Here is a 22,892-nt window from a genome sequence, read left to right on the forward strand (position 1 = left end):
ACGATGCCTGTCTACATACTCAGCTCTGCTGTTCCAAGATGCCTGTCTACATACTTGGCTCTGCTGTTTACAATTAGCTTTGCTTCTTGACCACCACATGTTTTTAGACCTAGTCATCAATAATTTTCCTTTTTAGTCAGGAGATGTGCCATTGTGGCAATGCCCCAAATCCACCCAGTCTGGCTTGAGTGACATCCTTGAGGACCGAGTACTTCATGCTAGGCCAGTCTAGTATTTGATGCTTGTGCCATTGGCTACAGGTTCTTGGGCATTCGTGCAATATAAATTACCCATCAGGAGTCGTATAGGTGGAGTCCCTCAAGAGATGAGTTATACAGGCAGTGACCAAAACCCACCCAATCTGTCCTTGTGGTTCTGGTGCATGCACAGTGAAGCTTCCATGTTGCACTTCACCTAAATCTACCACCCTGTCAGAAGAGGATTCCTGCTCTGTGTACACCGTCAAACACCATGCACTGTACATGTGCGGAATTTCGGGCAGACTTGAGATGACATACAGTATCTTGTTGATGTAAATCAACACAGATTGGGTTGAACTTATACAACGGCACCGTGCATGACTCTTTTCCTGAGCAGCTCGGCCTCCCTGATTCTTAAAAGGTAATTGATGCTGCACATACACTGTGTGCAGAATTATTAGGCAAGTTGTATTTTGATCACATGATACTTTTTATACATGTTGTCCCACTCCCAGCTGTTCAGGCTTGAGAGCCAACTACCAATTAAGTAAATCAGGGGATGTGCATCTCTGTAATGAGGAGGGGTGTTGCCTAATGACATCAAAACCCTATATAAGGTGTGCTTAATTATTAGGCAACTTCCTTTCCTTTGGGGTCAGAAGAAAGTTTTGACTGGCTCTGAAAAGTCCAAAATTGTGAGATGTCTTGCAGAGGGATGCAGCAGTCTTGAAATTGCCAAACTTGTGAAGCGTGATCACCGAACAATCAAGCGTTTCATGGCAAATAGCCAACAGGGTCGCAAGAAGCGTGTTGGGCAAAAAAGGTGCAAAATAACTGCCCATGAATTGAGGAAAATCAAGCGTGAAGCTGCCAAGATGCCATTTGTCACCAGTTTTGTCATATTTCAGAGCTACAGGAAGAAGTCAGTATCGTTCAAGAAAAACATGATTCTTATGCAGGACAATGCTCCATCACATGCCTCCAACTACTCCACAGCGTGGCTGGCCAGTAAAGGTCTCAAAGAAGAAAAAATAATGACATGGAACACCCTGATCTGAACCCCATAGAGAACTTGTGGTCCCTCATAAAATATGAGATCTACAGGGAGGGAAAACAGTCCACCTCTCGGAACAGTGTTTGGGAGGCTGTGGTGGCTGCTGCACGCAATGTTGATCGTAAACAGATAAAGCAACTGACAGAATCTATGGATGGAAGGCTGTTGAGTGTCATCATAAAGAAAGGTGGCTATATTGGTCACTAATTTTTTGGGGTTTTGTTTTTGCTTGTCAGAAATATTTATTTCTAAATTTTGTGCAGTTATACTGGTTTACGTGGTGAAAGTAAACAAGTGAGATGGGAATATATTTGGTTTTTATTAAGTTGCCTAATAATTATGCACAGTAATAGTTACCTGCACAAACAGATATTCTCCTAAAATAGCCAAATCTAAAAAAAAAAACACTTCAACTTCCAAAAATATTAAGCTTTGGTATTTATGAGTCTTTTGGGTTGATTGAGAACATAGTTGTTGATCAATAATAAAAATAATCCTCTAAAATACAACTTGCCTACTAATTCTGCACACGGTGTACGGTGATCAAAATCCACACTACTGGGCCTATTTTATGATGCGCAATCACTTCATGAAGGAGGGAAAGTTTTAGGAGGTCACTTATGGAAATATTTGGTAATCAATTCTCTGAAAAATTATTTTCCTTATCCACAGTCTATGTGCATTTTCTGGCTGCCGTTATTGTCATAGATCACGATAATGAAGATTTATGTGACAGATCACCATAGGGAACAGGAAGCAGAAATAAGGCATCATATATCTCCTAGAGATGGAAGGGGGTCTCATATAATAGTCCAATTGTGGGGCTTTCTGTGTGTACAATGTATTTATTTTGTAATAAAATCTTGCATTACTGGAGTCCGCCATGAATTATGACTGGGGCCGGAGTATACAGAGGAGGTCGGGAAGTTTAGTGTTACACCCGTACTGTGGGAATGTAAAGAGTGTGATGGTAGAGATGTGATCAGACACAGAGAACATGTGTAGAACAAGGTGGAAAATTCTATTTACACCAGGAAGCTTGGGGACTTGTGAGCGCAATCGAATGAGGATGGCCAAGTTTAATCACTGCTCCTAATCGAATCCCAGCTGCATTAGAAGCTATTAGTGATAATCTGCTCAGTCCTAAAAGGGTTTTTATCCCAGGAAGAGCCTGTAACGTTCAACCACACTCCTGGCGTTCACTATAAGGCTTGTGATACAACAATTATTTTAATACTTGGATGGTGTATTAAGGTCCAGGATACCTAAGGAACCTTGTGGAACACTTTGGAACAACCAAAGAAAATCATGTTGAGAGGACAATCTTTAAGACTCAGTAAGGATCTTTGTGACATAAGCTAAAAAAATAGTGACAGAGCCAAACAGGAATTATGGTAGCCTACCAGTAGAAAATCATACAGTCCACAGATGGGACAATTTGGTCCATTTTGTAGCACAGAGACACATCGCCTATGGACTAATGTGGTCCTCAAAGGATAAGGTCAAATTTTAAAAGATGCCACTAGAATCCTATCAGGCTTGTTATATTACAATTATTATATTTATCTACTATATCAAAGTCAGAGTCAAAGTAGAGCACTTAGTTCCTATCCTAAAAATTATTCTGAGATGCGAACCTTCAAGACAAGATGGTACTTTGGGACTTAAACTCAAAACATAGTGATACAACCATACAGGAATTATGGTTGTCCTTCAGTAGAAGATTTTAAAGTCCACAGATGGGCCAATTTGTTCCATTTAGTAGCACGGAGATATATCACCTATGAACCAATGTGGCCCTCCAGGGCTAAAGTCAAATTGGAAAAGATGCAACTTAAGGTCTTCACTATCAGGTTTGTGATATTAATAGAAAATTATTCAAATTGGTCTGCTTTCAATATTGGAAAGTTCTTTTTGATGTAATCCCAAAAATAGTGGTAAACCTTAAAAATAATTATGATTGTCCCCCAGTAGAAGATCGTCCATAGATGGGCCACTATGGCGCTTATCCTTTGACTATTTAGTACCATGGAGACACACCATGTTTAAACCAATATGGCCTTCATGCACTAAGATCAAATAAGAGAAGATGTAATTTAAGCCTTTCACTACAGTTTACACATGGGAAGCTTTGAGCCAACCAAATAAAATCATTTGAAAGTCATCCTTCACAATTGGAATGTTGTGTATGACATAAGCACAAGATTAGTGATATAGCCTTACAGGGGTTATGATTATCTTCCACTAGAAGATCTTGAAGTCCACAGATGAGCCACCTTGATCTATCTAGAAGCACAGAGACACACTGTTTATGAACCAATGTGGCTTTTAAGGACTACGGTTAAATGAGAGAAGATCCAACTTAAGATGCTCTTACACCTTAAATAGCTGCCACCCAGCCAATAGCTATTACTTCCGACCCCTGTACACATGCATGCTCAGCTTTCCTGAAAATTACAGGGTATCTTGTAATAGGAAACATGTTAAGGCTGCTGATGAAGAAGGTGCTTTGGGTTGGAAATGAGTCAATGGTGTGGGAAAGTGGACCTATGGCTCCATTGGTGCTGCTAAATGGCTGATTGGGCCATAAGGTCATAAGTGTATATCAATGTATAGGTATACTTGCCGACTTCCCCAGAGCATCATGGAGGCGCCAAAAAAATGGGTAGTCCTCCTGGACTTGTGGAAAAGTTGACAAAACCCCCAGGTTTGCAAAAGCTTCTTTGAAATCAAAACTTCCTGCTCAGGTTTTTTTTTCTTCGGAGACCTCTTGGTCACCTAGGCGAAGACATTTCTAGGTCTGCCTCTGCAGAAAAATATGACCTCATGTTCTTCAAGTCGAATTATAATTTTAAGCTTCAATAGACGTTTATCAGGCACAGATACAACACATGTAATATCACTAAAGTGACGATGTGTCACATTATATCACCCCAGACTGTAGTTGGGTTATTAGACTTGGCCATTTTCATCTTCACGCCGAAGATCATAATATAATTGAAGAACCCAAAACCTTGGGACAGATTTATGGTTATCTAAAGAATATTGAAAATGTAATTAAATGTTCAACTCTAAAATAGTAAATGGGCTGATAATTGTCACATTTCTGGTCCATGTCTGCTCTAATGGGTGGAGAGGAACCCATAAATCAGTTCCTCATCTCATTATGATTTTATAAGGGTGGACCTGAGTGACTTGTGATGGTATTGACTGATATGACCCAGCTCCTCATTACTACGTAGTCAGACATCTCTATAGCCTCCACATATATGTTTGTGTCCTCCTTTATTTATCTTTTTGGCTTGAGATACCTGTTTATGACTTGTACGAGATGACCAAGTAGTCATCTCACACCACTAGTGTTGAGCGATACCGTCCGATACTTGAAAGTATCGGTATCGGAAAGTATCGGCCGATACCGGCAAAGTATCGGATCTAATCCGATACCGATACCCGATACCAATACAAGTCAATGGGACTCAAGTATCGGACGGTATCCCTGATGGTTCCCAGGGTCTGAAGGAGAGGAAACTCTCCTTCAGGCCCTGGGATCCATATTAATGTGTAAAATAAAGAATTAAAATAAAAAATATTGCTATACTCACCTCTCCGACGCAGCCTGGACCTCACCGAGGGAACCGGCAGCATTCTTTGCTTAAAATGCGCGCGTTTACTTCCTTCCGTGACGTCACGGCTTGTGATTGGTCGCGTGCCGCCCATGTGGCCGCGACGCGACCAATCACAGCAAGCCGTGACGTAATTTTCAGGTCCTCAATGCCTAATTCTAGGCATTCAGGATTTTAAAATTACGTTCCGGCTTGTGATTGGTCGCGTCGAGGTCACATGGGCGACGCGACCAATCACAAGCCATGACGTCACGGGAGGCAGGAAACGCGCGCATTTTAAAATTACGTCACGGCTTGTGATTGGTTGCGTGCCGCCCATGTGACCGCGACGCGACCAATCACAGCAAGCCGTGACGTAATTTCAGGTCCTGTATGCCTAATTCTGCATTCAGGACCTGAAATTACGTCACGGCTTGCTGTGATTGGTCGCGTCGCGGTCACATGGGCGGCACGCGACCAATCAAAAGCCGTGACGTCACGGAAGGAAGTAAACGCACGCATTTTAAGCAAACAACGCTGCCGGTTCCCTCGGTGAGGTCCAGGCTGCGTCGGAGAGGTGAGTATAGCAATATTTTTTATTTTAATTCTTTATTTTACACATTAATGTTGTTTCGATACCGATACCCGATACCACAAAAGTATCGGATCTCGGTATCGGAATTCCGATACCCGCAAGTATCGGCCGATACCCGATACTTGCGGTATCGGAATGCTCAACACTACACACCACTCATCCAGGGATGCGCACATCAGAAAATGAGTCAAGTATAGCTCATTTTCTTTTTAAACCAAATCCATGCTTCTCCAACACTCTTCATGCCCCTTTGATCAAAACTGTGGACCAACGACCCAGCATCTCTACAAAACGCACTTTCTGAGTGGCGGCATCTACAGTAGGGGAAATATGGCAACTCTTCTAGGAGTCTGGGACAATTCCTTTTTTTTGGTCCTTTTGGGAGTGTTGGAAAGTATGGATTATAGGATGGAGAAAAGGGCGTAATTGCCCATGGGCTTCCACCTCCAAACCTCCAAAGAGCCTCCATCCTTTGGAATAGCCCTAATGAGAATAAATCTCACCTGCCCTAACTTCCGAGGTAGTGTTCTATTTTACATCTTGGTATTGACAATTTAAGAATTTGGAGATATTCCACATTTAGTGCCTATTTATACCAGGGAGCATACGGGGTGAGACTGCGGAAGTGACAGTACTTCGCATGAGTTGATCTGGTTTGAACCCAGTTCCTGCTTTGTACATCAGTCAGTAAATTAATATTATCAATCAAGTCTCCAGAGATGGACAGCTTGACTTGGAGCATAACGAATATTACTTGCCTTCATCGTACTTAATAAACCCTCCCGAGACCTGGAAACAGTTCAATAGCAAATACTATATAGGCGATGCCAAGGACACGGCAAACAAGCGGCATTAGTTTAATGTATGAATATTTGATTGGCCATCACTTTTAATAAGACAATTGTATGCCGCAAGTCAACTTTGAGGAGAGGACGGAGACTTGCTTATTGGCTGATGTCTACTTACTGCTGTGGACAATGTATCAAGAGAGTCTAGAATATTTTTATCACGTCGCTCATACGTAGTTAGTGTTTTTTAAGAACAAGCCAAAAATTCCCCAACTTTATTGCCTCTATAGGTGCATCATCAACCACAATTGACCAAGACACAGATGATGCCATAGGGGTTACATCCAAAGGGGTTCCTATAAGTTATTCAACCCAAGACGAACCAGTATAAGTGCCCTAAATGCAGGTGACCCTGTAACTATCAAAGTATTTAGCCATATAAGTGTCAAATCACAGATGGCCCCATGCAGAAGTGTCCATGCCTTGAGTGACTCCAAAAATGCCCCTTTAATAGATGTGCCCTGTTATAGATGCCACTACAGGTTCCCTAGCCACATGTGCACCCTCAAGAGTGGCCTAAGTCAGAGATACCTCCAGAGATCCTAATCTTTGGTGGCCCCATCGACTGATGTGTTGATAGTCCAGTAAGTGACCCAACCTTAGGTGGCTCCATAATTGCCACATTATTTGAAATTCTTCCATAGTTGGCCAACCACAGATGTTCCTCTAAGTGTTCCAGCCTTAATTTGCCCTGGAATATGTGCCCCATAAATGTCCAAGCTGTGCACAGTATTGTACATTTTCCTCATTCAAATATGCCATCTCAAGTGGCCTCATCAATGCTTCATCAGTTGATGTGCCCCAAAAGTTGGCCAGCCAAAGATGCTACAATAGGTGTCCCAACCTTAAGAGGCCCCATAAGTTCCACATCAATTGATGTTCCCCCATTAGTGCCCAAGCCACAGATGCTCTGTGTTACAGCATTGTAAGTTCCTCATCAGTCAAAGATGCCACCTTAGGGGTCCTCATAAATGCTTCATCGATTCTCCACTTGGAGGGTCTTACTCTGTGAATGTTGTCCCTACAATGGGGATGTTTATGCTGTCTTTGATTTTTATCCTGACTTTGCATCCATGTACGAATTCTAGTTTCCATGGAAATCACATAAAACAGTCCCAGCAGGTTAATGTTTTGGTAGCTCCTAAACATGGAAAGCCCCGGGTAATAAATCCACAGGGGTCCTACCTCCTTGGCAATTGGCCCTGACTGTTTTGACAGATGAAGGAATAATTCAGTGTTTGTGCTGATTGCATGTGTGTCATACACTCTCCATCTTCATCAGATCCAACAGTAGAAGCCATGGATGGAAGGTGATAATAGGCTGAGCCCACTCTGTAGATGAAGGGCGATGACCTCATGGTGTAAGAGGACACCCACTTCATTAGGAGCACGCTCTTTACTAGTGGGTGTTATCAGTGGGATGGAGAGAAGGAAGGGGGGACACAGAAATCTAATACCTGTCTGGGAGCGATGTCATCTGTCTACTCTGTCTTTCCATATACATAAACAGTGAGGTCAAGGCAGGGCATGCTGGGAATTGTGGTACAACAAACACTCCGGCGTAACATCAATGCTTATAACAAGATTTAATAAACCTTCATAATAATTATCCTCTTACACCCAATGACAATAATATATGTGTCTTCTTTGTAATATTATATATTTTATAATTACATATATGATATATTTTGCTATTTTATCTACATTGTACATTTTTATTTTCTCTATATTGTTGCATAAAAATGATATCTTTTATACATAAAAAAAATATATACTGTAATGCTGTTTATCTATCTATTATCTATTTATTATTTATCTATCTATTATCTATCTATATCTATCTATCTATAATTTATCTTCTATCTATTATCTATCTACATCTATCTATTATCTATTATCTGTCTATTTATTATCTATCTACTATATAATTGTCTAAGGGTCACTTCCGTCTTTCTGTCTGTCTTTCTGTCTGTCTGTCATGGATATTCATTGGTCACGGCCTCTGTCTGTCATGGAAATCCAAGTCGCTGATTGGTCCCGGCAAAACAGCCACGACCAATCAGCAACGGGCACAGTCCGGTGGCAAAATGGCCGCTCCTTCCTCCCCGCAGTCAGTGCCCGCTCCATAATCCCCTCCAGTCAGCGCTCACACAGGGTTAATGGCAGCAGTAATGGACCGCGTTATGCTGCGGTTTAATGCACTCCGTTACCGCTGCTATTAACCCTGTGTGACCAACTTTTTACTATTTATGCTGCCTATGCGGCATCAATAGTTAAAAGATCTAATGTTAAAAGTAATAAAAAAAATAAAAAATCATTATATACTCACCGTCCGTGGGCCCCCGGATCAGGAACCGGCCTTCCCCGCTCCTCGCGACGCTCCGGTGACCGCTCCATGCATTGCGGTCTCGCGAGATGATGACGTAGCAGTCTCGCGAGACCGTTACGTCATCATCTCGCGAGACAGCAATGCACTCTTGGGACCGGAGCGCGCGAGGAGCGTCGGTAACCGCTTCGCCTGCATCCGGGGCCAACGGAAGGTGAGTATATCACTATGTTTTATTTTAATTCTTTTTTTTAACAGGGATATGGTGCCCACATTGCTATATACTGCGTGGGCTGGGCAATATACTACGTGGGCTGTGCAATGTACTGCGTGGGCTGTGCAATATAATACGTGGGCTGGGCAATATAATACGTGGGCTGCTGTATACTACGTGGGCTGTGCAATATACTATGTGGGCTGTGCAATGTACTGCATGGGCTGTGCAATATACTACGTAGGCTGTGCAATATACTACATGGGCTGTGCAAAATAATACGTGAGGTGTGCAATATAATACGTGGGCTACTATATACTACGTGGGCTGTGCAATGTACTACGTGGGCTGTGTTATATACTACGTGGGCTGTGTTATACACTACGTGGGCTGTTTTATATACTGCGTGCGTGGGCTGTTATATACTACGTGAGCTGTGTTTATATGCTATGTGGGCTGTTATAAACTACATGGCTGTGTTATATGCTATGTGGGCTGTTATACACTCCGTGGGCTGTGCTATATACTATGTGGCTGTGCTATATACTCCGTAGGCTCTGTTATATACTATGTGGCTGTGCTATATACTCCGTGGGCTGTGCAATATACTACGTGGCTGTGCAATATACTACGTGGCCTGTTATATACTACATTTTCATCTGGACTACTGCAGCTCTCTTCTGATCGGTCTCCCTCTTACCAAACTTTCTCCTCTCCAATCCATCTTGAATGCGGCAGCCAGGGTCATATTTCTGTCTAACCGCTTCACCGATGCCTCCATCTTGTGCCAGTCATTACACTGGCTACCCATTCGCTACAGGATCCAGTATAAACTCATCTCTCTCACCCACAAAGTTCTCCACAGTTCTGCACCGCCTTATATCCCCTCTCTCATCTCTGTCTATCGCCCTACACGTGCCCTCCGTTCTACAAATGACCTAAGACTAACATCCCCCGTAATCCGAACCTCACACCTCCGTCTACAAGACTTATCTCGTGCTGAGCCAGCTCTCTGGAATGCACTTCCCCAGACGATCAGACTGATACCTAGCCCCGACCTATTCAAACGCGCTCTAAAAACCCATCTCTTCAAACAAGCCTACCACACCAACTACTCAGTAAACTAACTTTGCCCTGTTCCCTCCTTCCAAATGTTATTCTAAATCTGCACCCTACTATTCATCTGTCTCCACATCCTCCATGCACATGATAACTGCACTTGCCCGGATCATGCAGCTTTGTATGAAAATCCCTATGTATTATAATTGCCAGACCTGAAATAACAAGCACTTTTCACCTGTTGTGTCCCCCATTTCCTTGTAGATTGTAAGCTTGCGAGCAGGGACCTCACTCCTAATGTCACTGTTTAAATTATCTTAACTTGTATTGAATTTGTCTGTATATGTCCCCGCTTAATTGTAAAGTGCTGCGGAATATGTTGGCGCTATATAAATAATGATTATTATTATTTATTATTATTATTATTATTATGTCTGGCCGCGAACAATCAGCGACAGGCGCAGTCCGGCTGCGAATTGGCACGGGATTTGAACCACGCTTCACTAATTGGTCGCGGCCGGCCGAATCCTGTGTATTCAATGTGTTATTCTAAAATCTTCATAAATAAACTACATACATAATATTCTAGAATACCCGATGCGTTAGAATCGGGCTACCATCTAGTCTATAATAATAATCTTTATTTTTATATAACGCTAACATATTCCGCAGCACTTTACAGTTTGCACACATTATCATCGCTGTCCCCGATGGGGCTCACAATCTAGAATCTCTATCAGTATGTCTTTGGAATGTGGGAGGAAACCAGAGTGCCCGGAGGAAACCCACGCAAACACAGGGAGAACATACAAACTCCTTGCAGATGTTGTCCTTGATGGGATTAGAACCCAAGACCTCAGCGCTGCAAGGCTATCCACTGAGCTACTGTGCTATCTATTAGCTATCTATCTATCTATCTATCTAAAAAGCAAAAAAATAAGAAATTACAAGTAGGGTGCAGAGCCCCCAGGCAGTGACCAAACCTTACATGCAATCCAAAAATCAGAGACAGCATTCAAAGTGAAAAAAAGAGATTCTGTTTAATAGTCCATCATGGCGACGTTTCAATTCAAAAGTGAGAACCTATATATTTATATATTTCAGTTATATTATACATTAAATATATTTATATTTTATATATACTATATATTATTCTATATACTGTATATTTATTTTTACAATATGCGGTATATATATTTTTTATGCTCTTTATAAATGTTATAGTTATTTTATATATAATATATAGTTTTGTTATTTTCAAGTATAGATTCTGTATACATATTTTTATATTATTTTATATACTGTATATGTTTATATATGGTGTATATATATATATATTTAAGATTTTTATGTATTATATTTTTTATATTTTATGTGTCGTTTTACAAACTCATTATGCAGATATCTGTTATATACGGTAATTTATAATTTTATATACAATGTTAAATAATCTTGTTATTTTATATATATATTATTCTATAAATTTGCTTTAAATTATATTAATTCCAAATGTATGGAACATTTTATAACATAATGGGATAGAGGGATATTAGTTACAGTCACGCCTGTATATACAATGTCCCGGTAGTAGTAGTATAGTGGTAGATATTCATGTTCCACTGTGTACTCTTGAAACCAGAGGAACATAAATCCTCTGCTCTTACTTAATCTATTCCCTGATCCTTATAATCCCAGGATCTCACATTTCTGAACTCCCTAATTTACTGGTGAAATTAGATGAAGTCCGTTGTGCTTCAGAGCTGCTGTAAATTTTTAGAGCCACATTCATTTCATTGTTGATGATTTAATCAAATGGGGCTTCATCCCAAAATTAAGAAACAATTAAAACCTCTTATCTGATTCTCCAAGAAATAAATATTCCCCAAATTTTGTTTTAGCCATTTTTAAGGAGTTGTCCTTCACCCCTTTTTAGATTGCAGCTACTTTAGCTTTGGAGACCCCAATCATGTTTTCTCCGAAGGAAGCTGCAGGTGACCAAACGAGGGAAGCTGCAGGAGAAATTGACTATTAAGACCCCCATAAACATTAGACGAAAGTCGTCCAAACCCACCAACATCGGCAGGATCAGTAAACAGTCTAAAGTATTTGGGGGCTTCCTGACTCTGCTCCAACAGATGAGGTTGGGAGAGAGAAGGATCAGGCATGTTGGGTTTCTAACAGCTGTCCTATTGTTCTCCCTGGAAATGAACCACAGCTACAAAACTCAGCTAAGATCGGCCAAGCTGAGGGCTCTTGTCTATGGGAGAGTCAGGAGAGATGCCAAATGATCGAGTATGTGGCCTTTATTCCGGCTAGTTCTGAGACAACCTGCCCAACTTCCAGGGTGGTAGACTTGTTCCTACCATCTTACATCTTTAATTACATTGTCAAAATTGTAAGACTCTTAATGGCTGGGAAAAATCTGAAATTATTTCTAGGCTCTGAAGACATAACTATCTGGAAGCTTCCTAAAGTTTTTTTTATGTCATTTTTGATCATTCTTTGTGTTGTTTTGAACCTTGCTTATCTGCCCAGCTCATGCTGTTTTACAAGCTGATTTGAACTATTTGTCTAGCAAATATTCGTACTCCCCTGTGAGCTTCTCTTCTCCCCAATGTTCAGATACTATTTGCAGAGACTCTCCCTGTCTGAACATTGGGGAGGGAACAGAGAAGATTTCTTTCTTAGCTTTAGATTTGTAGTTCAAATCAGCTACTAAAACAACATAAGATAGGCAGATAAACCAGCATTTTCAACATGGTATTAAAGATGTAAGGAAACAAAATAAAGTAATTAAATATATTAAGATTCATAACTTGACAAATTCTATTCAATTACAAAAAAGAGTTTTGTTACTCTTTAGATTTTAGAAAAATAAAGTCCAAGAAGTAGCAACCTAAAAAAGTGGTCAAGGAGGAGAACCAAAAACCAGCTTCTACATCTTCTACTCCTTCTTTACGCTCAACTTTTGAAAAACAAAATTCCATTTACACTAAAAAAATGAATTTGGGATTTTTTTTGCAGATGTTTAGACAAAAATTAGATGGGAAGAGTTAATTAAACAACCGATTGTCCCTCCTGATTGTAGAGCGTTAATCTCATCACCTAAGGTTCCTACAGATGTGACTTCTACCTCCTCAGTCTGAGCAGAATTATTTTCTTCCTAATCTGGTTATTTATTAATGTTATTTCACAATACCCCTCTCGGGAAGCTTCAAAGGATTTTTGTTTTGAGCCAGTAACTGGCCAATGATCTTGCAGCTGTGAACTCTCGAGGGGAGAAACGAAGTTCAGGTGGCCTTCACTGGAGTTCCTGACTACTGGGGAGTTTTGTGAGTGGGTGGCCCTGCATTAAGGCAATGTGCTTTGTCTTAATAAACTCAAAAATAATCATTGTACATCAAAGTGCAGGATTTATAGGATTGATGTTTGAAGACAAGACTCTGGGCCAGTTTTCAGATGTTTTACATCTTTCTCACAGTATAGGAATTGTATTGTACAATTTCGTGAGTATGATTTTTTTTTCTACTAGTTACTTATTGCCACATGGATTATTTTTCTTTTTGAAATACTCAGCCTTTTGGGGTTGAGTCATTTAGGTTTGACTCATTTACAGCCAAGTGAGCCAGGTTGGAGGCTCATGTGGTCTATGAATGAAGAATCTAGGATAATGGAGTCCCGTAAGTCAGGGGCATATCTAGAAGGGGGGTGTCAGGGAATTTGCCCTGGGTGCAGCTGGCTGGACGGTGCCATCAGGGCACTTGAATTGACGGTCCAAGATGTCTCCCTGGCACCTGCATTTTGCTGCCCCCCGTAATGAGAGTCGGACGTTCTCTGAGACAGCTGTCAAGCGGACAGCCAGCTCTGAGAGGGTGCAGGGTATCGGCTCTCAGTGATCAATTGTACTTGCAGTACAACTAAAGCCCTGGCCATTGGCACTTGTGGGTCAAGGCGACATCAGCAGCATGATCAGGTCATGTGCTGAACTCCCTCCTCGGTGCTACATAGGCGACAGAAGTTTGGTGTTGTAAGTGCTCCAATGGAGCTGAAGACAACAAAAATTTATTGTAATTGGGGGATGGGGAAAAATTTGAGTTCACAGTATGGGGAGAGAGGGCAGGAGGAATGTATGCAGACACAGTATGGGGGCCAGGGGTAGAGAGTTTATGTGGAGGAAGTATGGGGAACAAGTGAGGGGAAGAAATTTGACACAGTTTGGGGAGCGAGAGGGCAGCATAAGTGACGACACAGTATGAGGCGCAAGGTGGAGATGTGTCTGGAGACAGTATGGGGAGTGAGGGATAGATGAGTGCGGAAACAGTATAAGGAATGGGGGGAAAGTGTTAGGAGACTATTGAAGAAAATGGTTTGAGGAGACAGTATGGGATGAGAAAAATGTGAAGGGGCACAGAATTGAGACTGGATAGTATGTGGGATTGGTATGGAGAGGGGGCAGCATGGGGGACACCATGAAGTCATAACAAGTAGAGGACAATATGCCGAGGAGGGGGAGTGTGATAGGGCATCACAGTATACAGACTGGGCAGTATAGGGACACACAGTGTGAGAGGACAGTATGAAGATATGTCCCAGTTAGGAAAGGAGAGGGCAGTGTGGAGGGCATGTACAGTACCATAAGAGAGACAGTGTGTGGGTCATATTTTGTGCAGGGAACACAATGAGGAGCAATTACAGTGGGGGAAATATGTATTTGATCTCTTGCTGATTTTGTAAGTTTGCCCACTGACAAAGATATGAACAGTCTATAATTTTAAGGGTAGGTTAATTTTAACATTGAGAGATAGAATATCAAAAATAAAATCCAGAAAATCACATTGTATAAATTATTAAATGTATTTGCATTTTGCAGTGAGAAATAAGTATTTGATCCCTCTGGCAAACAAGACTTAATACTTGGTGGCATAACCCTTGTTGGCAAACACAGCAGTCAGACTTTTTTTGTAGTTGATGATGAGGTTTGTGCACATATCAGGAGGAATTTTGCTCCACTCCTCTTTGCAAATCATTTCTAAATTTTGAGACTATCGCTTGGCAATTTGGAGCTTCAACTCCCTCTATAAGTTTTCTATGGGATTAAGGTCTAAAGACTGGCTAGGCCACTCCATTACCTTAATGTGCTTCTTTTTGAGCCACTCTTTGTTGCCTTGGCTGTATGTTTTGGATCATTGTCTTGTTGGAAGACCCAGACACAACCCATTTTTAATGTCCTTGCGGAGGGAAGGAGGTTGTCACTCAGGATTTTACAGTACATGGCTCCATCCATTCTCCCATTGATGCGGTGAAGTAGTCCTGTGCCCTCAGCAGAGAAACACCCCCTAAACATAATGTTTCCACCTCCATGCTTGACAGTGGGGATGGTGTTCTTTGGGTCATAGGCAGCATTTCTCTTCCTCCAAACACACGACGAGTTGAGTTTATGCCAAAGACCTTCATTTTTGTCTCAGCTGACCACAGCACCTTCTCCCAATCACTCACAGAATCATCCAGGTGTTCATTGGCAAACTTCAGACAGGCCTGCACATGTACCTTCTTGAACAGGGGGACCTTGCAGGCACTGCAGGCTTTTAAACCTTTACGGCGTAATGTGTTACCAATGGTTTTCTTGGTGACTCTGGTCCCAGCTGCCTGAAGATCATTAACAAGTTCCCCCTGTGTAGTTTTAGGCTGATCTCTCACCTTCCTCATGATCAAGGATACCCCACGAGGTGAGATTTTGCAATTGACAGTCATTATGTATTTCTTCCATTTTCTTGCTATTGCACCAACAGTTGTCTCCTTCTCACCCAGCGTCTTTGGAACGCCTGCCAGGGCCGTGGGGATATTCGGTACCGGGTCCAGTCATTATTAAAGGGGTGGTCACGGTGGCAGCAAACCAGTCCATGGCCCTGTAAAAGGGAATAGTCCTTAAAGGGATTTGTAAAGTAATAAAAGTTTGTGACGCCACCTGTGGTACTCGGTCAGGGGTGACCGATACTGCTTAAAAGGGGTCCTCTGGTAGTGATGTCACTGAAGCAAAGATGGTAAAGCTTCCCACAGGTGAAGTTGGGTCCCCAGGGCTCCCGGTGTATTGGGCAAGGAAGGTGTGGTGCCAGAATAAACAGAGGACACAGGGTTGCAGTCTCTTTACCTGGTTTACTGATGGTAGCCAGTCTCAGTCCAGGGTACCAGCAACAGGTGTTGGCGTGGTCCGGCCGGCCTGAAGGCAATGATGGATCCCTCTCCCAGGTGAGGTTTGTAAGCATTCCTTCTTGCACTCTTATGCGAGGTCCTTGCTGCCTGTGGCTCCCTTACAAGGTCCTCTCTCTCCTGTCCTGGGACAGTACCCGTATGATGGCAGTGTGAGCCGTTTTACAGGGTCTCTATCACGACCCAGGCTCTGTGTACTGCTGCACCTTCGGGTGTGGGTGAAGACAGACTGCATAAAGTCTCCTGCCATCCGATTCTGCTGTGGGATGTGAAGTACTACACAACCTCGGGCTCCTGGTGCCCGGTTCCTGCACTTCAGCTCAGAAGATGCCCGGTCATAGTTCCCCTCCAAACTCCTTTGTTCTCCTTTGCTTCTCCCCTCTCACACTTGCTTTCAATGCAACCCATCTGGTTCTCTTCCATCCTGAAGCTGCAGCACCACATGTGGCTGCGCAGCCCCACTCTCTGATCACACTCCTCTCTCCTCCAACTTCTCTCAACAACTCCCCAACTCCAACTCCCTAACTCATCCTCCAGACCAGAATATCTATATCTGGGAGAAGCTCCCTTGAATCTGGGTTCAGAGCTGCCCCTTCTGGCCTGGATTCAGAATGTGATGCATGTAGGTGTATTACCTGTTAAAGGGAATCCTCCTTGCCTCCAGGCATGACATCACCCTCCCCGAAAGGAAGGCAACATCACTGTAACAACCGGATACCTGGGGTGTTACATCTTACTTATGGTTTTGTAGCCCATTTCAGCTTTGTGAAGGTCTATGATCTTGTCCCCGACATCCTTATAAAGCTCTTTGTTCTTGCCCATGTTGTACAGGTTAGAGTCTGACTGATTGAGTCTGTGGACCAGAGTCTTTTTATAAAGGTGACTATGTAAGGCTGGTTTCACATTTGCGTTCAGGAGGGCTGCGGATGGCTGCGTATTTCCTCCCTTCCTCCTCCCTGAAGCTCCGCCTACTTCTGTATGCGTCCTGCATTTCCTTGCGTACCTATCTTTAACATTGGGTACACAGGGTCATGCATTGTATGCGGATGCATCCGCATGCGGCGATTTGACGTGTTCGGTGACCGCATGGAAATGCAAAATTTTGCGTTTTCGTGCTGACGCCGCACACGTCAAATGGTGCTGCATCAGTAAACTTGTTCTATTTGATTTCATTGACTTGTGGTGCTGTTCAGCCAGGGAACTTGGTGGCTAATCCCAAACATTGTTCTCATTAACTCTTTTCTATGAGCATTGGGCGAAGCTCTCACTATGTAAATCCCCAGCTCCCTGTTTCTAGTGCCAGTTATAAGTTCTGCTTAACCTGGTCCACATCCTTGTCCTCTGCTTATGTGCTGTTAGTATTGATTCCTGGTTTTAACCTCTGTTTGTATTCCAATTCTGTCCCTGACCTTGATCTCCTGGTAACGACCTCTATTGAAGAGACTTTTTTCTGCTAGCTTTCTAAACCGGCCAGCGGCTACTCCATGGCCCCAACCCAGGAGTTCCTTTCTAAGTCTAGATTTATGTTCAGGGGTTAGAGGGTGAAGGCCAGGGCAAACCTTAGAATCTGGTAGACAGTGAGGCTAACACTAAGCCTGCCCATAGAAGCCTTATAAAGTGCTGCCAGGCTTCCAGTCACAGAGCCCCTATTACAGCTTTGTCTAAAAAGGCTCCGAATACTATAAAAATACTCCTCTGATCCCTCCTAATCCTGATCAGACACTCCTCTGCTTTCTGCTTCCTGGTCCCTCTAGTTTAGCCAATCAATGGTTGGAGTGGAGATCTGCCTCAGTCAGTGATTGGCTGAGTGTAATTTCCTTCAAGAGAGAGTTCTGGACAATCCCTTCAAGGAATACTTAAATTGGACCTCTCAACTCTCCTTACATCTGTTTAGTACTTACAAATCTTTTCTATAATATAACAACTCTGTAGCATCTTTTCTTAGTTGTCTGTACTATGTAATTGCTGTTTTATCCCTTCTGGATATATGTTGATATTAGGGATTTACCAATCCCTAGTTAATTTGGTATGTAATCAATATACTCTGTCACTGTGTGGCCAAAACCGATCATACTAGAGTGTGTAGAGTGTAGGGACACACTTTTTGACAAGGGGAATGGTAAGTTAGAGAGCAATAGCAAAATGAAGAATAGTTTTTTTATTGGTTTTTTTATAGGGAAAACAAGTTTTTACTAAAATAGTAAAGCTGACAGGCCCTCTTTAAAGGAAATGTTTAGTAAAAATACTTAAATTTGTTTTTTATGCAAAGAAAATATATATTTTCACAATTTGTTTCACATAATGATCGGTATTAAAAAAAGGAAAATCTTGCAATTTTCACACTGGCCACTGGGGTCTATTCTACATTCATGCTTCCTGTTCTCGCAGGAAATTCACATGTACATTAGCAGCAATAGACTGACCTTTATTGAAGCATCTAATGAGCTTGTGAAAAGGTGTCAGCAAAGGGAGGGGGAGAAGGAGGAGCTGTAACATCACCTAGTGTGATTGGTGGATCAGGTGTTCTCAGCTGTGCATAGAGGTGTTATCAGTCATTGTAATCCTGCATTTTCTGGTAAAGAGTCTGCTGAAAACTCTAAAAAGTCTAAAAAAAAGCCTCATTACCCAGTGTGAATATTGCAAGATTACTAGTTTTGCTTTTTGGATAAAGGACATGAATGACATTGCAAAAACTTTTTGAGAGGCTTAACTTAAAATATTTTAGAATATGTTGGCACTATAGATATAAATAGATAATGACCACTTAAAAATTCTACAAATAAAATTGTCTATATTTTTTTTTTTTTTTAACTGAATTCAAATGTATGTGGCTACAAGTTTTCTTGGTCTGATATATCTGAAATTTATCACAGCTCAAATACCAAATATTTTGGGAGGGCGTCTTTCTACCAATGACGACCCCACCACAATTATTGTCCGCGAGATTGAAGGGGTCAACAAGAGGCAAAGGGTTTTGCCCAGTGAAGCATTAGAATATAATTACCCAGTCTAGAAGTGACATTGTAGCGTAGCCATTGAAGTACTGAGAACGTTTTTGTCTTCTCCCTCTGGGAATCCTTACATCTTGATTGACGTTTGTATCCTATCCAACAGTGTGATCGAGAACCAAAAGGACTTGTTGAACCTAACTCGGATGGACATGAAGAACTTCAGAGAGCTGAAAAATCTGTGAGTACTCGATTCTACACTTGTCTCCTGATGGAAAGACATTAACTCTCCTTGTCATAACGTCTCTTGGTGCCATAAGGGGAAAGTAAGACAAATGATTCGGGAAGTGTGAGAAGAAGGGACACGACCTTGAGCCCGGGAAGGAATGAAATGAGCATAATTAGGGCCAGGATAAAGATAAAGTTCTCTCCAACATTCCTGGTTTCCTTGCAAAAGATGTCAGACAGCCTCAAAGGTCCATATTTCATTGTCAGCAAAGTCTACATTCCTTCACTTTTTCATTAATCGTCTGTTAATATATGGAAGTAATTGTTCCACATCCTGTTTCTTTATTTTGTCTACCGCCTCCTACTGGTACCAGTCAGAAAATGTGGTTGAGAAATGAGTGAATCGATTCTAAACAAATTCTAAAATTAAATTCTTGAAATCAGTAGAATCCAGATTTTAGGTGAAAGGGGTTAAAGGGAACCTGTCACCCCGTTTTTTCGGTATGAGATAAAAATACTGTTAAATAGGGCCTGAGCTGTGCATTACAATAGTGTATTTTGTGGACCCCGATTCCCCACCTATGCTGCCGAAATACGTTACCAAAGTAGTCGTTTTCGCCTGTCAATCAGGCTGGTCAGGTCGGATGGGCGTGGTGTCTTCCCCCAGATCTTGCGTAGTTTTCCGTTGGTGGCGTAGTGGTGTGCGCATGTCCAAGGTCCCGAATCCTGCACAGGGGTGTGAAAATAGCAGCGATGTCCGTTATTCCATTGGTGATCGGTGGGCGCGGCCATCTTGCTTTGGCCGCGCGTGCGCAGAAGCGGCGCTCTGCTGGCCGCGGCTTCAGGAAAATGGCCGCGGGCATCCGCGCGTGCGCAGATGGCTATCGCGGCGGCCATTTTCGTGAAGCAGAGTTCGCATCTCGGCTTCACGAAAATGGCCGCCGCGATAGCCATCTGCGCACGCGCGGATGCCCGCGGCCATTTTCCTGAAGCCGCGGCCAGCAGAGCGCCGCTTCTGCGCACGCGCGGCCAAAGCAAGATGGCCGCGCCCACCGATCACCAATGGAATAACGGACATCGCTGCTATTTTCACACCCCTGTGCAGGATTCGGGACCTTGGACATGCGCACACCACTACGCCACCAACGGAAAACTACGCAAGATCTGGGGGAAGACACCACGCCCATCCGACCTGACCAGCCTGATTGACAGGCGAAAACGACTACTTTGGTAACGTATTTCGGCAGCATAGGTGGGGAACGGGGGTCCACAAAATACACTATTGTAATGCACAGCTCAGGCCCTATTTAACAGTATTTTTATCTCATACCGAAAAAACGAGGTGACAGGTTCCCTTTAAAGACATGTAGCCCGACCCCACACTGGTATGTTCACCAGATCTGGTCTGCCATGTCCCAACATCTTTACGCACTCCTCCCTTGACTAAGCCTCCAAACATCAGGGCGATTCATGTCACAACATTGTCATGTCGTTTTGAGGCTTAGTTAGTCATGAAGGAGAGGAAACCTGAAGATCAGACTAGAGTAGAGAGGACTTATTGGTTTGAACAAGTTATGGCTGGGACAAGGTTTGAATATTTTTTAGCTTTTTGTTTTACTACCAACACTTGGTATGCTCTATGGTCTGGTGAGAACTTGGAGAATAATTAGGCACATTCTCCTGGCCAAATTTGAGAGAACTGCCAACTTCGCCACTAGTTGAGATGTAATACCAGCCACATCCTATGGACAAGTGTGGTAGTGTTTATAAAAAAAATGAACATTGCCTTTAAGACTACTCCAGTGTCTTTTCTCCACACAGGACCATTTCTAACACTGGGTTGAAGTTTATTTCCGAAGACGCTTTTCACCTGAACCTTCGAATGACTCACATGTAAGTGATAATGTATATTGTGTGTGTAAAATTGATAGGAAAAATAAATTTTAGTTGGGTTTTACACAATCCACACCTGTTTCAGGCAGAGATGGCAGAAAATTTGTGATTTTGAATTTCAGGATCATTTCTGAAAATTTGGGACAGTTGGCAGGTATGCATGATATTTTGACCGGAGTAGTTTAAAGATCTGGAAAATACCATAAAAGGCACTACTTACCTGTTACATTCCCTGCACTCTAGTGACTACACATATGACCACTGCAGGCAATCACTGGCCTTCATGCAGAGGGCGCTCATACAAGGGTAATATTTCTTATGGCATTGACCCAACTTAGTCGCTTTTTGGAAGATCTCTAGGTCTGGAGGACTTGGAATATTCATACATAGACCTGAACTATGTAATACTTAATTTTTTAAGTGGGTGTGCTGCAGGGGAATTAAATACTTGAATCTGGGCTCCTCCAGTTGGTTCCATCAGTCAAACAGCTTGTGATCAAGACAATTTTAGGAAACCCAGAAAAATTGAACTTTCCATCGTAGACAACCCCTTAACCCAATCAATCAGGAATTGTCTTTTGGAGGTACAGCAGTTCTGTAACAGGCTATGGAAATGGACTTTTACCAGGAATAGGCAAGTTCTTGATTTAATCAGAGAAGACGACCTCTTCCCTGTAGATCTGGTTCTTATGGATGGAATCTATGGAGGTAAAATAATTTTAAGACTCCCCACGCCCAGTTTTCCGTATGACTTCCTACCATTGATGGTCTCCTGGAGAGCTCTCGGAGGGTTTGTACTTCGTTTGGCTGATTTTTGCCTCATCATTAATAATACGGCTTATTAAGCACTTGTTTTGTTGTTCTGCAAAGTTATTAAGTGTTCTCCTGGAGCGCTCCTAATTGCAGGAGAGCGTTGCTGGCACAGACTGCGCCACTAATGGAGTTCTCACCGATGAGGTGATTTGAATAAGTAATTAAATAAAACTAAAAAGCCCTTTATTTTTTTAAAGTTTGATGGGAATATGTTTTTCATAGGTAGGCACTTTTGCGTCTCTTGGCACCATATTTAGCCCCCCGGCCCGTGGAATAAAGCCGATTCTTCCTGGTATAGATGGAAGTATTTTTTTTTCATTATGTGGTTTACATGGGGACATAACATGAATTAATTACTTAAAGGTATTATATATCCAATTTTCATATAAAATATATATTAAAGAGTGAATGAATTAGGGTCTCCCTCATCTAATTAATTACTAGAGTGGTGAGGGTCTGCAAACAATATCTCTCAGTCTGGAAGAACTGGCATGCATTACATGAGCAGCCCATTTATTCCAGCAATAATTGTGTATTAATGGTGTTATGCTGGGGGTGCTGCAGGAAAATTGATCAATTGCTGCCTGATGGCTCTAAAGATTATAGATGATCACTGGGGTCTATGTCACAAAGCAGCTATTAATGATTATTTTGTGAATGGGGGTCTCCTGTTCAGAACCCTAGTCTACTTACCAGTGTGGAGAGGGAATAAAAAGTGGAAATCTCACTATGGAAGACCTGGCATGTCTATGCATTACATGGACAGCCCACTGACTCCATTGTTAATAGTGCAATACTTAATTTCTCCTCTGGGGGTGCTGTAGGATAATTAAACATTTGCTGCCAGGTTCCACTGTAGATCATAGATGATCACTGGGGCCATTGTCAGACACCCAGCCAAT

At 42.3% G+C, this 22,892-nt stretch overlaps 1 protein-coding gene across 1 annotated transcript in view; it reads left to right on the forward strand.

Moving 5' to 3' along the window:
- Positions 1–22,892, forward strand: part of NTRK1 (neurotrophic receptor tyrosine kinase 1) — a 107,884-nt gene that overhangs the window by 30,250 nt on the left and 54,742 nt on the right. The window contains exons 2-3 of the mRNA XM_077258711.1: positions 19,223–19,297; positions 21,106–21,177. Of these exons, the coding sequence (XP_077114826.1) occupies positions 19,223–19,297; positions 21,106–21,177 (147 nt within the window). The remainder of the gene's footprint in view (positions 1–19,222; positions 19,298–21,105; positions 21,178–22,892) is intronic.

The sequence above is a fragment of the Ranitomeya variabilis genome, chromosome 1 (assembly GCF_051348905.1).
Source record: "Ranitomeya variabilis isolate aRanVar5 chromosome 1, aRanVar5.hap1, whole genome shotgun sequence".
Classification (NCBI taxonomy): domain Eukaryota; kingdom Metazoa; phylum Chordata; class Amphibia; order Anura; family Dendrobatidae; genus Ranitomeya; species Ranitomeya variabilis.